The sequence below is a fragment of the Arvicanthis niloticus genome, chromosome 1 (assembly GCF_011762505.2).
Source record: "Arvicanthis niloticus isolate mArvNil1 chromosome 1, mArvNil1.pat.X, whole genome shotgun sequence".
Lineage (NCBI taxonomy): Eukaryota > Metazoa > Chordata > Mammalia > Rodentia > Muridae > Arvicanthis > Arvicanthis niloticus.
In genome coordinates this window covers 60,490,863-60,512,857 of record NC_047658.1, presented here as the reverse complement: position 1 = coordinate 60,512,857, position 21,995 = coordinate 60,490,863, and the positions used below count along the sequence as shown (strand labels likewise).

At 36.9% G+C, this 21,995-nt stretch overlaps 1 protein-coding gene across 8 annotated transcripts in view; it reads right to left on the bottom strand.

Moving 5' to 3' along the window:
- Dlg2 (discs large MAGUK scaffold protein 2) overlaps positions 1-21,995 on the bottom strand; it is a 1,841,012-nt gene that overhangs the window by 1,800,783 nt on the left and 18,234 nt on the right. For all 8 annotated transcript variants that reach the window (XM_076937777.1, XM_076937790.1, XM_076937770.1 and 5 more), the window contains one exon: positions 14,875-15,006. In XM_076937777.1, the coding sequence (XP_076793892.1) occupies positions 14,875-15,006 (132 nt within the window). The remainder of the gene's footprint in view (positions 1-14,874; positions 15,007-21,995) is intronic.

Genomic DNA, 21,995 nt, shown 5'->3' with positions numbered 1-21,995 from the left:
ATGTCTATTTTTCTACTTATCATTATACCAGCATCTAAAACAATGTTTTGACCATGTAGGTTTCTCATGAACCTTTGGTAAACAAATTAATTAACAAAAAGGATATACATATAGTAATTAATAATTATGTTAATAAGGATATGTTGGTTTTAATGGTGATTTTAAATTTTATGTAGAGTATAAATGGAAAAGGTTTAGGTATATAAAGAAAGATTTATGGGAGATTGTCCAGATTCAATACTGGAAGCCAAGTTGTTAACAGAGAATCATATTTTTACTCTGTCACATTTTCACAGTTTTGAAAATACATTTTTTTCCAAATTGCCAGCAGTAACCTGTAAAAGGAGCAAGACGTAGAAACATGTAGAATGTGTATGCTTTAATAGGACTACCTACTTTGAATAATGCTGTTTTGATTATTGCATCCAAGCAAACTCCACAAGATTGTCTAGCACTACAGTAGCATAATTAACCTAAGATATTTCCCAACCTCATAAATCATATTCTCTCGTGTCCTGAGCTCTTAGTACAAAGACCACAAAAGGAATGCAGTTTCCTTTTTAACAACAGTAAATTAGTGCAATGCAAGGTTCTTTTTAAATGAGTGTCTTTTCAACACAATACTTTTCATCTGTGAACCTAATGGGTTTCATTTTAAAGAAAAAGCAAAAAATGAAGGAAAAGGCAGTGAAGTTATCTTGTCAGATTTTAAAATCAAACAAACTGAAAATGAGTAGTATTTTCCTTATTCAAAAAATTTTATCGTTTTGCATTTATTCTCCATGAATTCTTCTAAGTAATTAAGAGGGATGAGAGAATTGACACCTACCCTCAATAATGTAATTTTATTTATGGTATATAAGTAGCAGTGTGTGTGTGTGTGTGTGTGTGTGTGTGTGTGTGTGTGTGTGTGTGTATGTATGTGTATGTGCATGTGTGTGCATGTGTGAATGCACAAACATATATATGCATGTGTGGGTATGCATTATGTGTGTATACGTGCGTGTGTGCAATAAAGAAAATTTAAGTAAAATAAGTGAAAGAAGAGCAATGATGAAGGAGCGTTCTTATACAAAATGGTCAGGAAAGGTCTTCGGACATGGCAGGTGAAGAGAACTTAATTAGTGATAAAACAAAGCAGGAAGCACATGGTCTCTGAAGCAGAAATTGTTAATGGATACACCCAAGGCCACTATGACTGGAGAAGCATGTTGTTGAGTGTTGTTAGAAGAGGTAGGAGAAGCCAGAAGTCAGATCATACAAGGCCTGATAAACAGGATGTGTAGTTTGCATTTTGTCCTGAAGGTGGTAGAAATCCAAACAGGTATTTGAAAGTAATAAGATTAATCTTATTGCAAAATATTATACAGAATAACACAGAGAAAATGTTTTTGGGCAGTAATGGAAGGAAAGGAATATCATCTAGAAGCTTCTGCAGGAGATAAAATAACTGATTAAAGACCAGAATGCCACACATAATAGGAATCAGAAGTAATAGTAGAATTTTTGATTTGGACCCTTTTCTACATATGACTGAGAAAGGTATGCTAAAGATGAAGAAGCAAGGGTGACTTCTAGGTCCTGGCTTAAACAAACTGGGTAAATGAGGAAGGCATTTACTGAAACAACAAAGACGAGGAGACAAGCAAATTAGAGATCAACAAAGATAGAAATCAAGTGTCATGTTAGGGACATGCTATGTGTTGAAATAGACTTCCAATTGAGAGATGCTAAGCAGGTAACTTACATACAGAGTGTTAAGCCAGACATATAAAATAAATATAAAGAATAGGATTGGACGAGCCTATTCAAGTAGAGAGTACAGATTTTTTTTAAAAATAGAATGAGACAGAGATTGTGACAGCACATAGAAGACCTATACAGGTTTAAACCAGACAAAATCTCAGCACTGAGAAGAAGTGGTTGCAAAACCCTATTCATAACCAAAAAGCTTTGTGCAGTTGGTATGGGTGGAAAAAGGAAACACAGTATTCTCCAGTGGCATGTTACTGGTTATACCAACCATTCTCCAGGGTATTTCACATCCTCAGAAGTAGCTGGCCAACAAAAAATAAACTCATATTTTTAAATGGCTGGCCCCCAGTTGGTGAACTGTTTGGAAAAGATTAGGAAGTGTGACCTTGCTAGAATAAGTTTGGCCTTGTTGGAGGAAATGTGTGTCTGAGGGTGAGCTTTGAGGTCTCAAAAGCCCACTGCAGGTTCAGTCTCTCTTTTTTTGCCTTGTGGATCTGGATGCAAAGCCATCACCTACTGCTCCAGTGCCATGCCTTTCTACTTCCTGCCATGATGATAAGGACTAACTTTATGAAGCTTTAGGCAAGTCCCCAGTTAAATATTTCCTTTTATAAGCTTTGCCTTGGTAGTAATGTCTCTTCACAGCAATAGGACAGTAACTATTTTTCTTTGTCAATAGTTTTTTGTTCATTTTAAGTTTTGTTTTGTTTTTGTTTTTGTTTTTGAAGGAAGGGAACACAAAGATGGGTGGGTAGGAAGGTAGGAAGCATCTGAGAGGAGTTGGGGAAAGAGAAAAACATGATTAAAATATGTTGTGTGAAAAAATTAATTATAAATAGTTTGCTTAGACAAAAAGAGAGCAAATTATTTTTTAACGTATTGTGTTCATACCGTGTCATAGCCTGACTTAGAGAATTTTCATATTACTGCAATAAATTACCCTGATAAAAGCAATTTAAAGGAGAAAAGTATTTTGGCTCACAATTCATGAGTACATTCTGAGTAGTGGAGAAATCAAGGCAGCTGCATCTGCAGTGGAGAAGTCAAGGTCAACTGAATCTGCAGTGAGGAAGAAGAGGACAGTGAACCCTTGTGCTCATTTTCTCCCTTTTATACACACCAGGATCAGAGCCAAGGAAATGGTGTCACCCACAGTGGCACAAAGAGTTTACCTAATCAACATAATTATCCACAGGCATGTCTATCAGCCCTTCTCTGAGGTGATTGTAGATGCACATAAGTAGTAAGAGATTAAATAGAAAAGTTATCAGCTAAAGTTAAAGAAGGCAAGGTATGTTCTTTGAGGAGAAAGGAGGTGTGAAAATATTCTAAGAATAAAAGTAAACTGTCCAGGGAAACGAAATAAATGTTTTGGTCATAAACTTACAGTGAAACCAGTTAAAATGTAGTACGTATTTCTCCTGATACTTTTGGCTGCCTGTGTACAGGGATAGAAGAAACCAGCATAAGCTTATGTAATAGTTGTAGTTTACTGGCCAATAAAAGAAAACAATAGTGAATTTGAAGGTGAAAATGAATAAATGCAGTGATGAATCATTATTTAAGCTTGGGAGGGAGGAACGTGAAGACTGATGGGACCAATAGATTATAAAAATATTCAGTGCCAATGAATTCTACAAAATCAAAAAAGAATAATTAATCTGAGGTTTATAGAAATGAACTGGGTAAACCAGAGGTGAGGAAAATTGACTAAAAGGATGAGGTGTTTAAAATTGATGTTTTAGAAAGTAGTTATATAATAAATACAGACTGGAACATAAAAATCCGATGACTGTGAGGCAATGAGAAATTATTGCTGGAAAGAACATCACGGAACTGATCCAAGGAACAAAGTCAAAACAATGGCAATCATTCAAACTCAAACGCACAACATTATAATGTAGAATATTAGCATCCATGTTCCTATGACTTTCATTAGACACAGTCACTGCTCCTCTGCATAATCATTCATGTTTACATAGAAGAAATATATAATCACTTCTCCCTCCCCTTTCTGTCCTCCAAAGTCTCTCATCTATCCCTTCCCAGTATCCTTCAAATTCCTGGCTTCTCTTTTTCACTAATTGTTATGGCGTAGATATATGTATAACGTATATATTCTAAATATGTTTATCCTCTTTCATGTTACAAACAAAAATACTCAAACTGAAACAATGAAAGTCTCCTGTAACAAGTTTTTAATTTATAGATAAGATACATTTTCTACAAATATCCATACACCTAGAAAAGGCTATATTATTTTAGAATTTCACTTTGTACAAGGAAATGGGTAAGAAAAGGGTAAACAGATGATAGATGATAGGAAGGTAGATAGATAGATAGATAGATAGATAGATAGATAACTAAATAGAGTTCTGCACCTAAAATAAACAGATTTTATTGATAATATTATATCAATTAATGAAATCTAAGGCTGACCTTTAAATTTATAGTTATCATCTGACTTTGGCTAATTGGAGAACTCTGTAAATACCTCTTTTAAAATTTTGTGTAACAACTAGTTTTGGTGAGTCTTTTTTTAAAAATTGTGTTAATTGTCCCTGATTTTAGTAGAAATGCTTTAAGTTTCTCTCCATTTAGTTTGATGTTGGCTATTGGCTTGCTGTATATTGCTTGATTATGTTTAAGTATGTGCCCTGTATCCCTGATCTCTCTAATACCTTTAACATGAAGGGGTGTTGGATTTTATCAAAGGCTTTTTCAGAGTCTATTGAGATAATCATGTGATTTTTTTTCTTTCAGTTTGTTTATATAGTGGATTACTTTGATGGATTTTTGTATAGTGAACCATCCCTGCATCTCTAAGATGAAGCCTACTTGATTTTGATGGATGATGTCTTTGATGTGTTCCTGGATTCAATTTACAAGTATTTTAATAAGTATTTTTACATCAAATTTCATAATAGAAATCAATCTGAAGTTTTGGAAATCAGTTTGACGTTTTCTCAGAAAACTGGGAATAGTTCTAGCTCAAAACTTAGCTATACCACTCCTGGGCATATACCAAAAAGATGCCCAACATTCCACAAAGACACTTGCTCAACTATGTTCATAGTAGCTTTATTCGTAATAGCCAGAAACTGAAAACAACCTAAATGTCCCTTAACTGAAGATGAAGAAAATGTGGTACATCTACACAATGGAATACTATTCAGCTATTAAAAACCAAGACATCATGAATTTTGCAGGCAAATAGATAGAACTTGAGAATATCATCCTGAGTGAGGTAACTCAGTCCCAAAAGAATATGCATGAATATTAGCCATAAAATACATGTACCATGTTACACTCCACAGACCCAAAGAAGCTTAAAAAGAAAAAGGAAGACCCAATCGAGGAGGCTTGAATCTCACTTAGAAGGGGGAATAAAATAGTCATAAAAGGCAGATGAAAGGAGGGAACTGAAAGGGAGGAAGTATGGGGAAGGGAGTGGGGGAATTCAAGATCAGAATGGAAATTTGCAACTGACAGGGCTAAGGAGGTAGGGGGCATTTCCAGGATGAGATAGAGATCTGGGATAAGGGAGGCGCCCAAGAATCAATGGGGGTGACCTTTAGCTGTAACTCACTACATTGAGGAAATGGAACCCAGAGAGGCCACCTCCTGTATCCAGACAGAAACTCCAGTTGAGCGTTAGAGACACCAACTCACCAACAAAACTTTCAACCCAAAATGTATCCAGTCTACAAGAAATGCAGGCATGGGGGAGGGAGCAGCCCCAATTGAGACCCATCTCATGAGCAAACACCAATCCCTGACACTATTAATGATACTCTGTTATGCTTGCCGACAGGAACACGTTGTCCTCTGAGAGGCTCCACCCAGCAGCTGACTCAGACAGATAATAGACACCCACAGCCAGACAGTGGATGAAGCTTAGAGACTCTTATGGAAGAATAGGAGGAAGATTTGTGGGCCCCAAAGGGAATACAAACTCTACAAGAAGACCAACAGAATCAACTAATCTGGACTCTTGGGACTCCCAGAGTCTGAACCACCAACCAAAGAACATACACAGGCTGGACCTAGGCCTCACTGCTCATATGTAGCAGGTGTGCAGTTTGACCTTCATGTGTGTCCTAAACAACTAGAGCAGAGCTATCCCAAAAGCTGTTGCCTTATGTGGAGATATATTTTACTAACTGGGCTGCCTTGTCTGTCCTCAGTCACATCTAGCCTTGAAGAGACTTGAAGTGCCAGGGGGTGAGGTAGGGGAGGTTCAGGGGAGAGATACCCAAGGGGCCCCCACATGCTCAGAGGAGAAAGAGAGAGGGTATGGGGGAAGGGTTATGGGAGGGGGTGACTGGGAGGGAAGCAATGAGCAGAAAGTAAAGTAAATAAGTTTAAAAATTAAATTAAATTTAAAAAAAGAAAAATCAACCTACTCAAAATTATTAAAGAACAACAAAAAATGTTTTCTTTTTGTTTTTTGTTTTTTGTTTTTTTAAAGAATTACAGGCAGTTGTAAACCACATGATGTGGGTTCTGGGAATCAAACTTAGGTCCTCTGAAAGAACAGAAAGTGTGCTGAACCTCTGAAACATCTCACCAGCCCTAATTTTAAATGTTTCTCACTACAGAATAATATGAACTCAATCAATTGAAGAAACTCCTCATGGTTTTATGTGTTTCCTCCAAACAGTTCTCATCAGAATACTTATTGTTTCAAAGGATGTCCCATTTAACAGACCATGAGCACCACGAAAACAGGTCTCCTAGACTTGTTAACATGTCCCTAGAGCCTGACATAGTATCTCTTAGGGAGCAGAAGTTGAAACATATTTGTACAAACAAAAGAAGTTGAATGTGCTTTTTCCACCAGCTGCATTAGAGCCAACCGAGTCCTATCTCCAAGAAGCTTGTGGACTTCTGAGAGAGAGCACATTTCAGTGAAGAATAACACTGCATAGTACATGATACCCCAAAGCTCTTAGCATACTCTACAGGAATGAGAGGTAAAAGAACAATAACCAAGTGACAAATGCTCCGTTCCTTAAGATAACTGTTTATACTAAGATAATGTCTATATTACACTTATCTATTATATAATTCAATAGAATATATACTCTATTGGCTGTCTTTAGCTATTGTTGCCATGCTTATTTAGCTCGTCTAGAAGGATTTATTTCTAAAGATAATCTTTAAAGATTGTCCTTCTAATTGGAAATAGATCTACCTGAAGACCCAGTTTTACCACTCCTGGGTTTATACTCAAAAGATGCCCCACCATGCCACAGGGGTACATGTTCCACTATGTTCATAGAGGCCTTGTTTGTGATAGGCAGAAGCTGGACACAATTCAGATGTCCCACAACGGAAGAATGGATACAGAAAATGTGGTTCATTTACACCATGGAATATTACTCAGCTATTAAGAATGAGGATATCATGAGTCTTTCAGGCAAATGGATGAAACTAGAAAATATCATCCTGAGTAACGTATCTCAGTCCCAAAAGGACATGCATGGTATGTTTTCACTAATGAGTGGATATTTAGCCAAAAAAAAAAAAAAAAAAAAAAAAAATAAGAATTTACAGAATACCCAAGACACAATCCAAAGAACTCAAGAAGGTTAACAAGTCAAAGGGCCCAAGTGAGAATGTTTCAGTCCCACTTGAGAGGGAGAAGAAAGCAGAGGGCAGAGGGAGGAAGGAATCTGGGTGGTGAGAGGGGAGCAGAAAGGACAGGGAAAAAGGGGACCAAGGGCCAGCAGAGTGAATGGAAATATACAATATCAGGAGGTGGGAGGTGGGGTAACTCTCTAGAATGTACCAGAAACCAGGGAGGTGAGAGATACTCAAGACTCAAAGGAAGGGACCTTAGATGAAATGCCCAACAGTGGGGAGAGGGAACTTGTAGAATCCATCTCCAGTAGAAAGACAGGGCATTAAGTGGAGGGATGGGGTTGCTATCCCACAGTCAAAAACTCTGACCCAGAATTGTTCCTGTCTAAAAGAACTGCAGGGACAAAAATGGAGAAGAGACTGAGGGAAAGAATGTCCAGTAACTGGCCCAAATTGTGACCCATCTCAAGGGGAGGCTCCAAGACTTGACACTATTACTGACACTAAGGTGTGCTTACAGACAGGTGCCTAGCATGGCTGTTCTCTGAGAGGACCAACAAGCATCTGACTGAGACAGAAGCAGATACTTACACCCAACCAATGGACAGAAGCCAGGGACCCTGGGGTTGAATTAAGGAAAGGCTGGAAGAAGTTGAGGAGGAAGGTGACCCCACAGGAAGACCAGTAGTCTCATTTAACATGGACCCCTGATATCTCTCAGACACCGAGTCACTACCCAGACAATATACACTAGCTGGTCCAAGGCCCTATACATAAACAGCAGAGGACTGCCTGGTCTGATCTCAATGAGAGAAGATGCACCTACCACTTAAGAGACTTGAGGCCCTGGGGAATGCAGAGGCCTGCCAGGGTGTGGGAGGGGAATGTGAGGGTGTGGAGACCTCCTCTTGGAGATGAGAGTGGGAGGAGATGGGGGGAGAGGAGGAATGAGATGAGGAACTGTCAGAGGGTAGACTGGGAGAGGGAATAATGACTGGACTGTAAAAAAAGATTAAAGATAATAATAAAAAGATTGTCTTTCTGTTTATTTTATACACACACACATTATATATATATATATATATATATATATATATATACTCCCTGAAAATATTTCAGCAGCCAAATGATTCATGAGTATAATATTAATAAAATGAGCATGCTAGCTATGGGAAACCCAACTAGGAAAAAAAATGTATAGTGTTCTCTCTACCAGCTGCCACATACTGATGGTGGAGACCAGCTTCAAATTTTCTTCCACTACATACCAAACAGAAATCACCAGATTCTGTCAAGCTTCCAAAAACCACTGGGTCCGGCTGTCTTTGTAGACACGTCTCATAGACCATCAGAGTACTTATTTTCTCCATTTCAGCTATAGCACAAATCCAAGCATCATCCGCTCAGCAGCAGCCACTTCATAGCAGCCCGAGCACATAACTTTAGTTAAATGGTGCCATCTGGTGACATAAATCTTGTAGTAATACACAAAGTCCTGAACTAAGAATGGCGTTGAAACCTCTTGATCGTATTTGATCCAAAGTGTCAAACATATTTTATCTTTCCAGGCATGAGACACTCAATGACTCTTACCCAGACTGTGGCTACTTAACAAAGAGAATTAAAACAATTGGGTCCTGTTTTATGCTTCACTCTCTTTATTCTCTATGGTAAAGATTTGGATCCATTGAGACATTTTAAAGGTGTAAATATCAAAAACATCTTCAGTCACACCCACTTTATTCTATGATAAATGCCATCAATTATCATAGAATTTGTATAATTTTCAGCATTTCGAGGCCACTTCCTAAGGAAGTTGCACATTTAAAGTTAAGCGTCTCTCTCGCTCATCAAAGCTTCCATTCCTCTTGTATATCACTTCCAGGAACTGTAAATATAAATTGTTTATACAATTTCATTTCATTTCATGTTTTGTCTCTAAAGTATGTGGAATAGAAGCTTGCACAGTGTTCCAGTAATGTCTTATAAATGGATTACTGAATGAATGATAAAAACACCCTTCTCTAGTCTCTCTTCTAGTGCAAGCCCTATTACAGACAGGATCTGGATTTAAGTAAAAGCATCCCTTCCCAGCATCACTCTACAGCCACCCAGGCTTCTCTGAACTCCTGCAGCACTTGTGTCAACCCCTACAGTCTAATTAGCAATTACATACTGACTTGACATTTGTGAGTATGTATAAACATTACTTTGACTTTAAGGGCCAATTTTCCCCAAGGTCCTGGATTTGGACTTCATAGCATTCATCTACACATGTCCACCTAACTAAGTGAAACTTCATAAATACATTGTGAGCTATTATTACTCAAATGGTTATAACTGAAATATCTCTAATTGATTTCTTTAAATGAGTAAAAAAAAGTAAAGAGCCACCACAGACTTTAGTATCCAAGAATATAACATTCCCTGTGTTAACCAACGCTTATTCGAGAGGCAAGGGAGGTGACTTAGCCCTTGCCATGGAGCCTCACAACCTGAGTTTGGTTCCAAGAATCTGCACATCAGAAAGAGAGAGCCAGTTCTCACAGTTGTTCTCTGACCTCCACATGCTTACCATGGCACACATACCAGTGCATATGCACACAGGTACAGGGCATGTGCACACATACACACACATACATGTGCGCGCACACACAAACAAGCATAATGAAAACTTCAAGGCTTATTTGAAAATCCACAATATGCAGTTTTATTTCACTGGAGCACACACAAGTCTTACCCAGTGAGTGTACCTTTTGCATATTATCTAACAGAAGAATCTCCATGTAACTTCGCTTTTCTCTATTCACAGCAACACTATCTGATAGCAGAAACTATCATTAAATATCCAAAGGGTGGGGAGGTCATGTAAATATTTCAGAATACTATTTATTTGAAAGAGAATTTGATTTCATAATATTTGTAAATTTATGGATTCTCAAGGGACTTAAGAATGTTTAAAGTTCACTCATCTTGTTAAAGATTAAACCAAATGTTTACAATATGTAAGTATAAATACCGTTCTCTTCCAAGTTCATGAGTAACATTCAAACACAATGTTATTTTCCCTGAAAGGCCATATTTCTAAGCATCAAGATCTTACTTGGCATGCCTCAGAATCAGCCAAATGACTTTTTAAGACACTATTTGCTGAGCCCTAATTCCAAATCCGTGATTTAGTAGTTTTTGAGGTGAGATACAAAGCTACACAAGTTGATGGGTGATTGGTGCTGCTGACACAAAAGCCATAGTGTGAGAACTTGTTTTGAAAACTTCGAGTGGAGCTAATCCAAAGTCACATAATTGTACAACACTTGTGCCATTCACTTAATCTTATAAAACATCCTGATTTCCTTACGAACAGATGACAAAAATACACATAATTATTAATAGTTTCAGACATAATACGTTTAAGTAGGTTTTATTTTGAAATAGTATTACGTTAGAATTAGTATAATGGGGTGCTACAAAGATGGCTCAGAAGATAGCAGCACAAGCTGAAGGACTTGAATTCAAATCCCAAGCACCCACATAAAATTCCCGGCATGGTTGTGAGGGCATGCAACTCCAAAGGGTAGAGATAGGATTTCAGGGTTTGTCACCTGGCAACATAGTTCCAAGTTCAGTGAGAGACCCTAACTCAAGAAAATAAGCAGAATTATACATCAGAACATCCAATCTCTTCCTCTGACTTCTCCATGTGCACACACATGAACACACACCACACATACAGACACACACACACACATACACACACACAAATGAATACTATAATTATACAGATTTCTAAATTCAAACAAACACATGATAAAAACTCTCATACCTTTTTATTTCTAGCCATAACACTATTACAAATTAATAATTAAATAACTTTATATAAAATCTCTGTTTCTTATTTCATCTTCATTTGCTCATAAAAGGAAACACTGTCTCATACAGTTCAGTACATTTTGCCTAGAAAAACTGTCTAGCACATAACAAGTAATTTTAAATGATTGTTTACTATTATGAATGAAAATTATTAAACACGTTAATAATATTAAAGATTCACACTATGAACTTGTATTCACACTCTGCAAAGTGCTGATAGTGTAATAACTATAAACTGTGATTACCATTGGGTAATTTTTTTTTTCTGAGCAGACCACAAGATGTCACCCTAACATCTAAAAATGTAGCTTCTAGCATATTGAAAATAAACTACTTTTCAATTTTTCAAAACAATTTTTTATTATACTGAAGCAATAACATTGGAGGGTTTATTAGTAAGTACATTTATTCTTTAAACACAATGGAAGTACTTTCATGATTGTTTCATTAATTTCCCTTTGTAGATGTTTTAACAATAGCCACAAAATGAACTTTTCTTTGCAACTGCATTGTGCTTGTGAACGGGCAGCACAGGCTACTGTGCTTCTGCTCGGCCTAGCAAATAAATAAGTAGATAAGTAAAATAAAACATACTGTCTTGGATGAAATTGTTTTTAAGGAAAATATCTTTTGCTACTTAATTTTCTCTCAAAATATTAAGAAAACAGAGAAGAATTACCTATACAAATGCAAAAGATTATATATTTACATATGTCATATGTAAATAACTCATGTTCTTCTTTATGTGTTCAGGAAAAATTATTGCTAACTTCCAAAGTACTTTATTCCAGTGTGAGCTACTAATGAGTGAGAAATCAAGGTGAATCACAAAGGAACTGGAGAGACAAGGAAGAAAGGACATCAAGCATTTCACTATGCTCCAGGCTCACCCTGCTGTTTACCATAAGCTAGTCTATCTTACCATTGGTTGTTTTTATATTCTTTTACTTTCTTTATTCAAAAATATTCTAAAATGTATATTACCCTTATAAACTGATAAAATTATGGTTTAAAAATTAGAAAAGCATTACTATTATCTCGGAAGATAATTTTAAACAAATGAGGAAAGACTAAAAAAAATGCTTAGATCTAGTGATGTTCCTCATATGTTTATAAAGGGCTTGGTTTTCTGGTCACGTGTAAATATTGCACCACAGCCCTGAAGAACAGCATTTCATTCTATTATCCATTTGTGTTGGCTTTTGGCATTATGAACCCTGTTTATGAAGGTAGCTATGTATTCATGGTATTATTGGCTATATGAATATTAGACCAATGGGTAAAGCTACAATCTTTCATTATTTGTAACAAAGAGAGGTACAGAGAGGGAGGAGAAATCAAGTTCTAGACAATAAACAATATCTTATTTATCAATGGCTGCCCATCTATGCTTTTATAAAGATGCAAATCTTCTTCAGGACACAGGTGGAGTCCATAAGAAAAATAAACAGTGAAATGGTCCATAATAATAACTTAATGATCAATACTTTGCTTCCCACGTAGAGGTCAAGAGAAAATTGTATTTTTTTCTGTATGGTGCTCCATTCTTTGTACTTCCTTTTAACACTAACTGACTATATATATATATATATATATATATATATATATATATATATATACACATATATATGTATATATACAGATATGATTTATCTGTAAATATAAGATTATATATATAAGATATACATATATATATACATATATATGTATATATATATGTATATATGTATATATATATAATCTTTTTTTACAATACAGACTTTATTCTCCCCCTCCAGGTCCACCCTCTGACTGTTCCATATCCCATACCTCCTCCCCCCCATCTCCACAAAGATGTCCTCACCACTCCCCATTCCCACCCCACCAGACCTCCCTACTCCCTGGGGCCTCCAGTCTCTTAAAGGTTAGGTGTATCTTCTCTGACTGAGTCAAGACCCGGCAGTCCTCTGCTGAATATGTGACCACTGACTTTAAAGGGCCAGCCAGAGCAACATGCTATGCAGATTATTATATAACAGCCTTTTCCAGATTTATTAGAGAAATTCAAGCCACACTATAGGCTCTCTGTCAAGATATTTATCGCTCAGTTAAAATAATGGCAAAATGCAGTTGATAGTCACTCATCCGACTTCTTGTCCTCTAGGTAATATTGTTATCAAATTATTACATTTCAAAACATGTAGATTTATCTAAAATCATCTGATAATATTCTTCCTAAACCAGTTCTCAAAAGCTCAAGCTCCCCAAAGACAGCCAGTCTTAAGTAAACACATTATGTGAATCAATTTAGATGCACTTCCATTTAGTTAATGGCCTTTATGAATCATCAACTAAATGACACTATTAAAACTTAATTCATAAATCGGTGGTTCAAAATGTTCTGTAAAATATTCTCTAATGACCATGTTTATTTAAATTCTGTAAGACTCCATTTAGAGTCGCTTCTATTTAATACTAGCTAAGATGATTATATTTGCTTGTGTCATTAATTCTTGCCAGCCACAATAGATGAAAGGAATTTTCCCATAGGTAAAATAATTTTGTAAAGCTTTCAACTTCTATTTACATTCAATAAATTGATTTTCAAGTCTTTAAACTTAATAATCTTTAAAATTATACTGAAACTACAATCTTAAGGTCTTATCAATTGATATATTCATAGCTGAACATAAATAGCATATTAATAAATAAAAAAGAAATTATTTTAACACTAAGCTTCATAAATTCCTGTTTTTACTTTCAATACATGCTAGCATTAAATGTGATAGAAATGTCTAACAGACTCCCTGACTCGTTTTCAAATGTATTCTGTTGTTGCTTAGCACATACAAAGTACTGACCTGGGTTCCTGACACAAAAGCTAAATAAACAAACAAACAAAAAAGGATCCTGTGTCAAATGGAGTTGTCTTAATGTTCCATTTGTTGTTCTTCTTGAAGGAAATATTGATTTATGATTGATTAACTGGCTGATTTCTTTGTTGCTTTTTCTCTTAAGACATCTTGAAGAAATCAATTTGAAGTTGTGTAAATAAGTATAAAAGATAGGTGTATAAAGCTATCCATCGACAAACCACAGCCCTGATTTTTTTTCATATCTTTAAAGAGAAGGCTAAGATTATCAGATTACTTTCATTACACATTGATAAGCATTGAGTTTTCATGAATAAACTTTTCAATTCTGGATCTAAATCCTCCTAAAAGAAGCACAAGAGATAAAGGGTTCCACATTAACTTTGTTCTGAGGACAGAGGACACTAGTGTGAGCAGAACTTTCAGGAGTTTGTGCTCTACAGGTCACTCCCTTTCTTTTTGTGTGATAACCCATACCCAACTCTGCAGCAGACTCAGAGTTCTCACCTGGGCACATTGTTCTCCCCATCCTCCCATCCAAAGTATTCTTTCAATGTTGATATTTTTTCAGTAATCTATTCCTCATTTTTATTCTACAGCAATTGTTTTTAAGTAAGAAAATTTTAAGTAATAAGGGTAGCAAGATCTTCTCTTTGAAGAAAAAGAAAAATTCTTCTAGGTGTGTGTGTGTGTGCGTGTGTGTGTGTGTGTTTTTGGTGTGGTGTATAAAACTTTGTCATCTGTGACATTATTCAAACTGTTTAGCCTGATTCTGGCCTTTAAGTCTATAAGTAATTTTTGCAATACATACCCAGCAAGGCTTGAAATAAGCTGCTCTTGAAAATACTCATCACCTTCTTAACAGCATTTTTCAGCAGCTGCTCCTCAGGCTTTCTTAATTTTTTGCAGTATTCCTCCAGTAATGACAAAGCCCGGTCAGTATCTGAAAAACAAAAGTTTAAAATCTACCATGGGGTCCCAGAAAAAAGCATTGACTAAACACATCTAATCTATAGATGTATTCACAACAAATTTCACAAGACAAATAATTTAGTAAACTGACCATCTACTCCATGAACTGCCAAATGAAAATGATCATTATCTCCAATGCTAATTTCAAAGTCCACTTGGGTTTCCTTATAGTCTTGTCTTCCAAATGAATCTGCAACTGTGAAACCACACAAAACAAAAATACACTGCTGGCCAGATGTTTACATAGTAAACGTGATTCTACTTGTAAAAAGAAAAAGAACCATATTAAACTGATGACTGTCTAAAAATACTGTCAAGCATCCCATATGACCTTTAAGGCCTCTTCCCCATGGAGAATTTACAACCCAGTTTTTCTGCCTGATTTTCCGATAGGTGCATTGTACCTTTCTAACCCACACAGTATCCAACTCATACTTCCTCTTCTTGCTTTCCTCTGTGTGTGTGCGCACACACACACACACACACACACACACACACACACAGCGAGGTGGGCAGGGAGACATGCATGCACACATGCATGCCTACAAATGCAAAGTACACATACACACACACCTTTTTCCTTCCCCTCTGTGCTCATCTTTAATCTCACTACTCGCTGAAGATATTCCACCCACAACCACTATCTTGCTCCAGAATCAGTGTTGTACTGAAATGGTTCATTGACAACTAGATCTGGATATAAAACTCATTTAGCCACTGTGTGTGACCTACAGCATGTTACATGACCTCTTCCATTTCCTCACAGGTATTAGTAATAAGTAAAGCAATAGTTCTAGGCTCAATATCTATTATATTATAACTGAAAAACTATCTTCCTTTGATTTAGACTTCATTCAAATGTTCTCTCTCTCCCCCTCTCTCCCCCTCTCTGTCTATCTCCGTCTGTCTCTGTCTCTCTCTCTGTTTCTCTCTCTCCTGTAAAGCCATCTCTGATAGTTAAAATTAAACAGTATCTTCCCTTTTTCAAAACTAGTTTATACATACAAATCCTGTATCCATTCTGAGCATAGAGCAGGTAAAGCATCATAATTAATATCTTCACCTCTCACAAAAAAAAAAAAATCATTAGAAATCCCCAGAGTGACACATTGTACATATAGGTGAAAGCTGTCCTTGAGTTTCAAAACTGGTTTCCTTATAACCTGCCATCCCAAGAAATACACTTGAAATGTAATGACAACAATGAACATCTGCTGAATCCTTTATTTCCCCTATCCTCTGAACTCTTCAGCTCTTCTCCACAACCTCTCTCAGCTGTTACTTTAGTTGTTTGTTACTATGGATGAAATACTTATGTCTCTATCAAAAGTAAGATCCTCTACTATAGATGGCTTTTATACTCTCTCACTTCCTTCAGAGTGCTGGGCCATCATCTTTGGTTCTTGTACATTCAGTCACTCCCATCAGCATATAAATAACCTGAAATACTGGTCACCTTTTTAAAATATTTATTTTTATTACTTTAAATTATGTATAGGTGTGTGTCTCCATGTGGTATTTGTACCTGAGTACAGGTGCCCGTGGAGGCCACAGGCATTACCTGAAGATACAGAGACTTGTGAGTCACATGATGTGGGTGCTGAGAAGAGAACTGGAAAAGCAGTAAGGCTCTTAACCATTGACCCATCTCTCTAGTCCAAGTTAGAGACTTTAAAACTAGTTTTTGACTCTTCACTCTTCTCCAGCTAACCACATTGTCCATTTCCCTACTCCACTTTATAACATACCCCCCAATATATTTACTGTCTTTCTCTTCTTTAGTGCTGTATATATTACTTTAATCGGGTGGTAATTTGACTACACGATTCGTGTCACTGTCACTTCTCATCTCCTTACTAACAAAGCCAATGGTCAGTTCTGAGTCATCTCATTTAACCCAACAGCAGCCTTTGATGCCACTGTGCTACTGAAGACACTTAGGTGAGTTAATTATAAATTTTACTAATGTAAAGATAAGACATGTTATTTTATTATAAATTTTATTTGTTGACTCAGTATTTTTAGTTTTATAAATTTTATGATTATAGCCAACTAGAGATTGGAATTGATGAATGAATAGTCATAATACTAATATGGATTCTATAGTTTTATTCATAAATGCTACCTAACAACCCTGTGTTAAAGGCTTGGTCATCTGCCTATGGCACTACTGGGTTGTGATGGAAACTTGAAGAGGTAGAACCTTGTTGGAATAAACTACATCATGAGGGCATGATGTTGATAAGACACTAGGACATCAACCACTTCTATTCTCTCTGTCCTTCACTACCCAGCACCCAGAAGGTAAACCGACCTTCTATGCCATGGGATTCCTCATGGTTCACTACCACAGCACAGGCCCATTATCCATCAGCTGTTACAAGCTAACATATGCTAAATCCAACTCATTATAGCTTCTTAAGGCTCAAAGCTTGAGTCTCCCTTGAAATGTAAACAATAAGAATATGACAATGGTGTCTTAGAGACAAACATGTGGTTGATTGCCCTATAGACTGAAATGGTAACATTGCCATGGCAACACCCAACCAATCTCAAATTAAACGTTATCTAATGCTACCATAGTAGAAGTGATGATAGGCTCAAAGAAACTAACCAACACCTGCTTGGAATTTCTGGAAATTCACAGTAAGAGGATTGGAATAAGCAATTAATCCTCACATGCCAAGATAATATGTATGCCAACAAGCTTCAAGAATCTCTTAGAATTTATCACCTGACCAAACATTCAAAAAAAGGTGCCAGAAAGTAACCAGGTAGTATTCACTATGGAAGATAAAATATGACAGACATCATCCAGACCCTAAGAGAACACAAATGCCAGCCCAGGCTACTATACTCAGCAAAACTCTCAATTACCATTGATGGAGCAACCAAGATATTCTATGACAAACCCAAATTTAAACAATATTTTTCTACTAATTCAGTCCTACACATGATACTGGACTGAAATCTCCAATACAAGGAGGGTAACTACACCCAAGAAAATACAATAAATTAAACATTTCACAACAAACCCAAAAGAAGAGAATCATAATACCACCTCCAACAACAAAAATAACAAGAACTAATAACCATCTGTCTTTAATATCTATCAACACCAATGGACTCGAGTTCCCAATAAAAAGACACAGACTGACAGAATGGATACATAAACAGGATCCAGAATTTTGCTGCATACAAGAAACATATCTCAGTGACAAAGACAGAGACTACCTCAGAGTAAGTCTGGAAAAAAGGTTTCTGAGCAAATGGTCCCAACAAACAAGCTGGAATTGCCATTCTAATATCCAATAAAATAGACTTTCAATCAAAAGTTATCAAGCAAGATGAGGAAGGACACCTCATGTTCATCAAAGGAAAATTCCACCAAGAGGAACTCTCAATTCTTCAGAACTCTCAATTCATCTATACGCCAAATGCAAGGCCACCCACAGTCGTCAAAGAAACATTAGTAAACTTCAAAGCACACATTGAATCTTACATAATAATAGTGGGAGACCTCAAAACTCCACATTCACCAGCCGACAGGTTACTGAAACAGAAACTAAACAGAGACACAGTGGAATGAATAGAAGTTAAAAACCAAATGGACTTAACAGATATCTATAGAACATTCCACCCCAAAACAAGAGAATACACCTTCTTCTCAGCATCTCATGGAACCTTCTCCAAAATTGAGTGTATATTCAGACATAAAACAAACCTTAACAGATACAAGCAGATTGAAATAATCCCATGTATTCAATCAGATCACCAGGGATTAAAGATAGACTTCAGTAACAACAAAAACAACAGAAAGCCCACATACTCAGGGAAACTAAAAAACTCTCTCCTCAATGATAACTTGGTCAGGGAAGAAATAAAAAAATCAAGGACTTTATAGAATTTAATGAAAATGAAGACACATCGTAGCCAAAATTACGGGGCACAATGAAAGCAGTATTGAGAGAAAATTTCATAACACTAAGCACCTTCATAAGGAAATTGGAGAGATGCCATATAAGCAACCTAACAGCACACCTGAAAGCTCTAGAACAAAAAAAGGAAACACCCAAGAGGAGTAGGCACCAGGAAATAATCAAACTCAGGGCTGAAATCGATCAGGTAGAAACAAAGAGAATGATACAAAGAATCAACAAAACCAAGAGCTGGTTCTTTGAGAAAATCAACAAGATAGATAAATCTTTAGCCAAACTAAAGGGCACAGAGACAGTATCCAAATTATCAAAAGTAGAAATGAAAAGAGAAAGATAACAAGAGAAATAGGAAATTCAAAAATCATCAGAACCTACTACAAAAACCTAAACTCTACAAAACTGAAAAATCTAAATAAAATGGATGATTTTCTAGACAGATATCACATACCAAAGTTAAATTAAGATCAGATAAACTATCTAAATAGTCCCATAACCCTTAAGGAAATAGAGATACTCATCAAAAACTTCCCAACCAAAAAATACAAAAAACAAAAATAAAAAAACAGGACCAGACCTTCAATACCCTTCAAAATATTCCACAAAATAGAAACAGAAAGAACACTACCTAATTCATTCTATGAATCCACAAGTACTCTGATACTTTAACCACACAAAGACTCAACAAAAAAAAAGAGAGAATTTCAGACCAATCTCACTTATGACTATCAATGCCCAGCTATACAACTCTTGGGCAAATGATGCCCCACTATACCATAAAAACATGTGCTCTACCATGTTCATAGAAGCCTTATTTATAATAATCAGAAGCTGGAAACAACCCAGATACCTCTAAACTGAAGAATGGATACACAAAATGTGGTTCATTTATACAATGGAATACTTATTCAGCTATTAAAAATGAGAATATCATGAGTTTTGCAGGTAAATGGATGGAAAGAAGATATTATCCTAAGTAAGGTATCTTAGATCCAAAAGGACATACATGGAATGTTCACTGACAAGTGGATATTAGCCAAAAAATACAGAATACCTGGGACACAACCCACAGACCATAAGAAGTATAACAATTAGAAAGACCTAATTTTACTTTCACTTAGAAGGGGGAAGGAGATAATCACAGGACACAGAGGGAGGGAGGGATTTGGGTGGGAGAGGGGAGATGGAGGGGAAAGGGGGAACAGGATCAGTTATGGCTGGGGTGAGGGAGGGGAAACCAGGAGAGAAACCTAGAGGACCAAGAGAATGAATGGAGGTAAGCAGCATGGAGGAGTAGAAGAATGGGGGGTAGGAGGGGCCCTCTAGAAGGTACCAGAGACCCGGGAGGTAAGAGACTCTAAGGACTCAACAGGGGTGAGCTTAGCCCAAATGCTCAACATTGGGGAGAGGGAACTTAAAAAGCCTACCTCCAGTAGATGGACAAGACCTCAAGCAGAGGGACAGGGTTACTAACCCATAGTCAAAAGTTCTGACCCAGAACTGTTCCTTTCTCAAAGAACTACAAGGACAAAAATGGATTAGAGACTAAAGGAAAGGCTTTCCAATGACCAGCCCAACTTGGGATCCATCTCATGGGAGAGTACCAAGGCTTGACACTATTACTGATGCTATGATATGCTTACAGAAAAGACTCTGACATGGCTGTACCCTGAGAGGCCCTACCAGCAGCTGACTGAGACAGAAGCAGATACTTACACCTAACCATTTAACTGAAGTCAGGGATCCCTATGGTTGAATTAGGGGAAGGATTGAAGAAGCTAAAGGGGAGAATGACTGCATAGGAAGACCAGTAGTCTCAACTTACCCAGACCCCAGGAAGCTCCCAGAGACTGAGCCACTAACCAGGAGCACACATGGGCCAGTCCAAGACCCCTGGCACAAATATAGCAGAAGTCTGCCTGGTCAGGCCTTAGTGGGAGAGGAGGTGCTTAATCCTCAAGAGACTTGAGGCCCCAGGGAAGATGGAGGCCTGGTGACAGGGGTAGGGGGGAAGCACCCTCTTGAAGGCAAGGGGGAAGAGGAATGGAATGAGGAACTATGGGATGGGGGACTGACAGGAATGTAAATAAATAAAATAAATAAATAATAAAAATAATAAATAAAAAATAAATAAATAATAAAATAAATAAAATAAAATAATAAAAATAGAAAGAAATAAAAACACTAATCATTAGCATGCTCTTAGTTAAGCTCCCTTTCTCATACAGCCCAGGCCTACCTGCCTAGGAATGGCACCACCCACAGTGGACTAGGCCCTCATACTTCAAATAGCATTCAAGAAACTGCCCCCAAAGACATGGCCACTGATGGAACTAAATCTTCCATTGAAATTCCTTCTGCCTGACTGTGCCAAGTTTACAACAAAACTAACCATTACACAAAGATATGAAAGGTTTTCACAATGAAAATTTAAAAACATTGACAAAAGCATGGAAGAGAACATAAAAAAAAACTTAAAAGATATCTAATGCTCATGGATTAGAAGAATCCACATTGTACAATTGTCCCTATAATTTATTGAGATGTACAGATTCAATATGATCTCTATCAAAAAGCTGGTGACATTTTTCACATAGCTAAAAATACAATTCTCAAATTATACAAAATCACAAAATTTAAAAAGAAGACAAGGGGTGAAGAGGCAGAACATAGTATACTACCTGGTTTCAAAACATAGTGCCTTGCTATAGAAATCAAAAATGGCATGGTATCATAAGCACAGTCACATAGACCAATATTATAAAATAGAAAGGCAATTCTAAAATTAAGAAAACCCATGGAAACAGGGCATGGTGGTACACACCTTTAATTGCAGCACTTAGGAGGCAGAGGCAGGTGGATCTCTGAGTTTGTGTCCAACCTGGTCTACAGATCAAGTTCCAAGACAGAACTACACAAGAAATCCTGTCTCAGAGAGAGGAGGAAGAAGAAAGAGGAGGAGGAGAAGGAGGAGCAAGAGGAGGAGGAGGAGGGAAAAGGGGAAGAAGAAGAAGAAGAAGAAGAA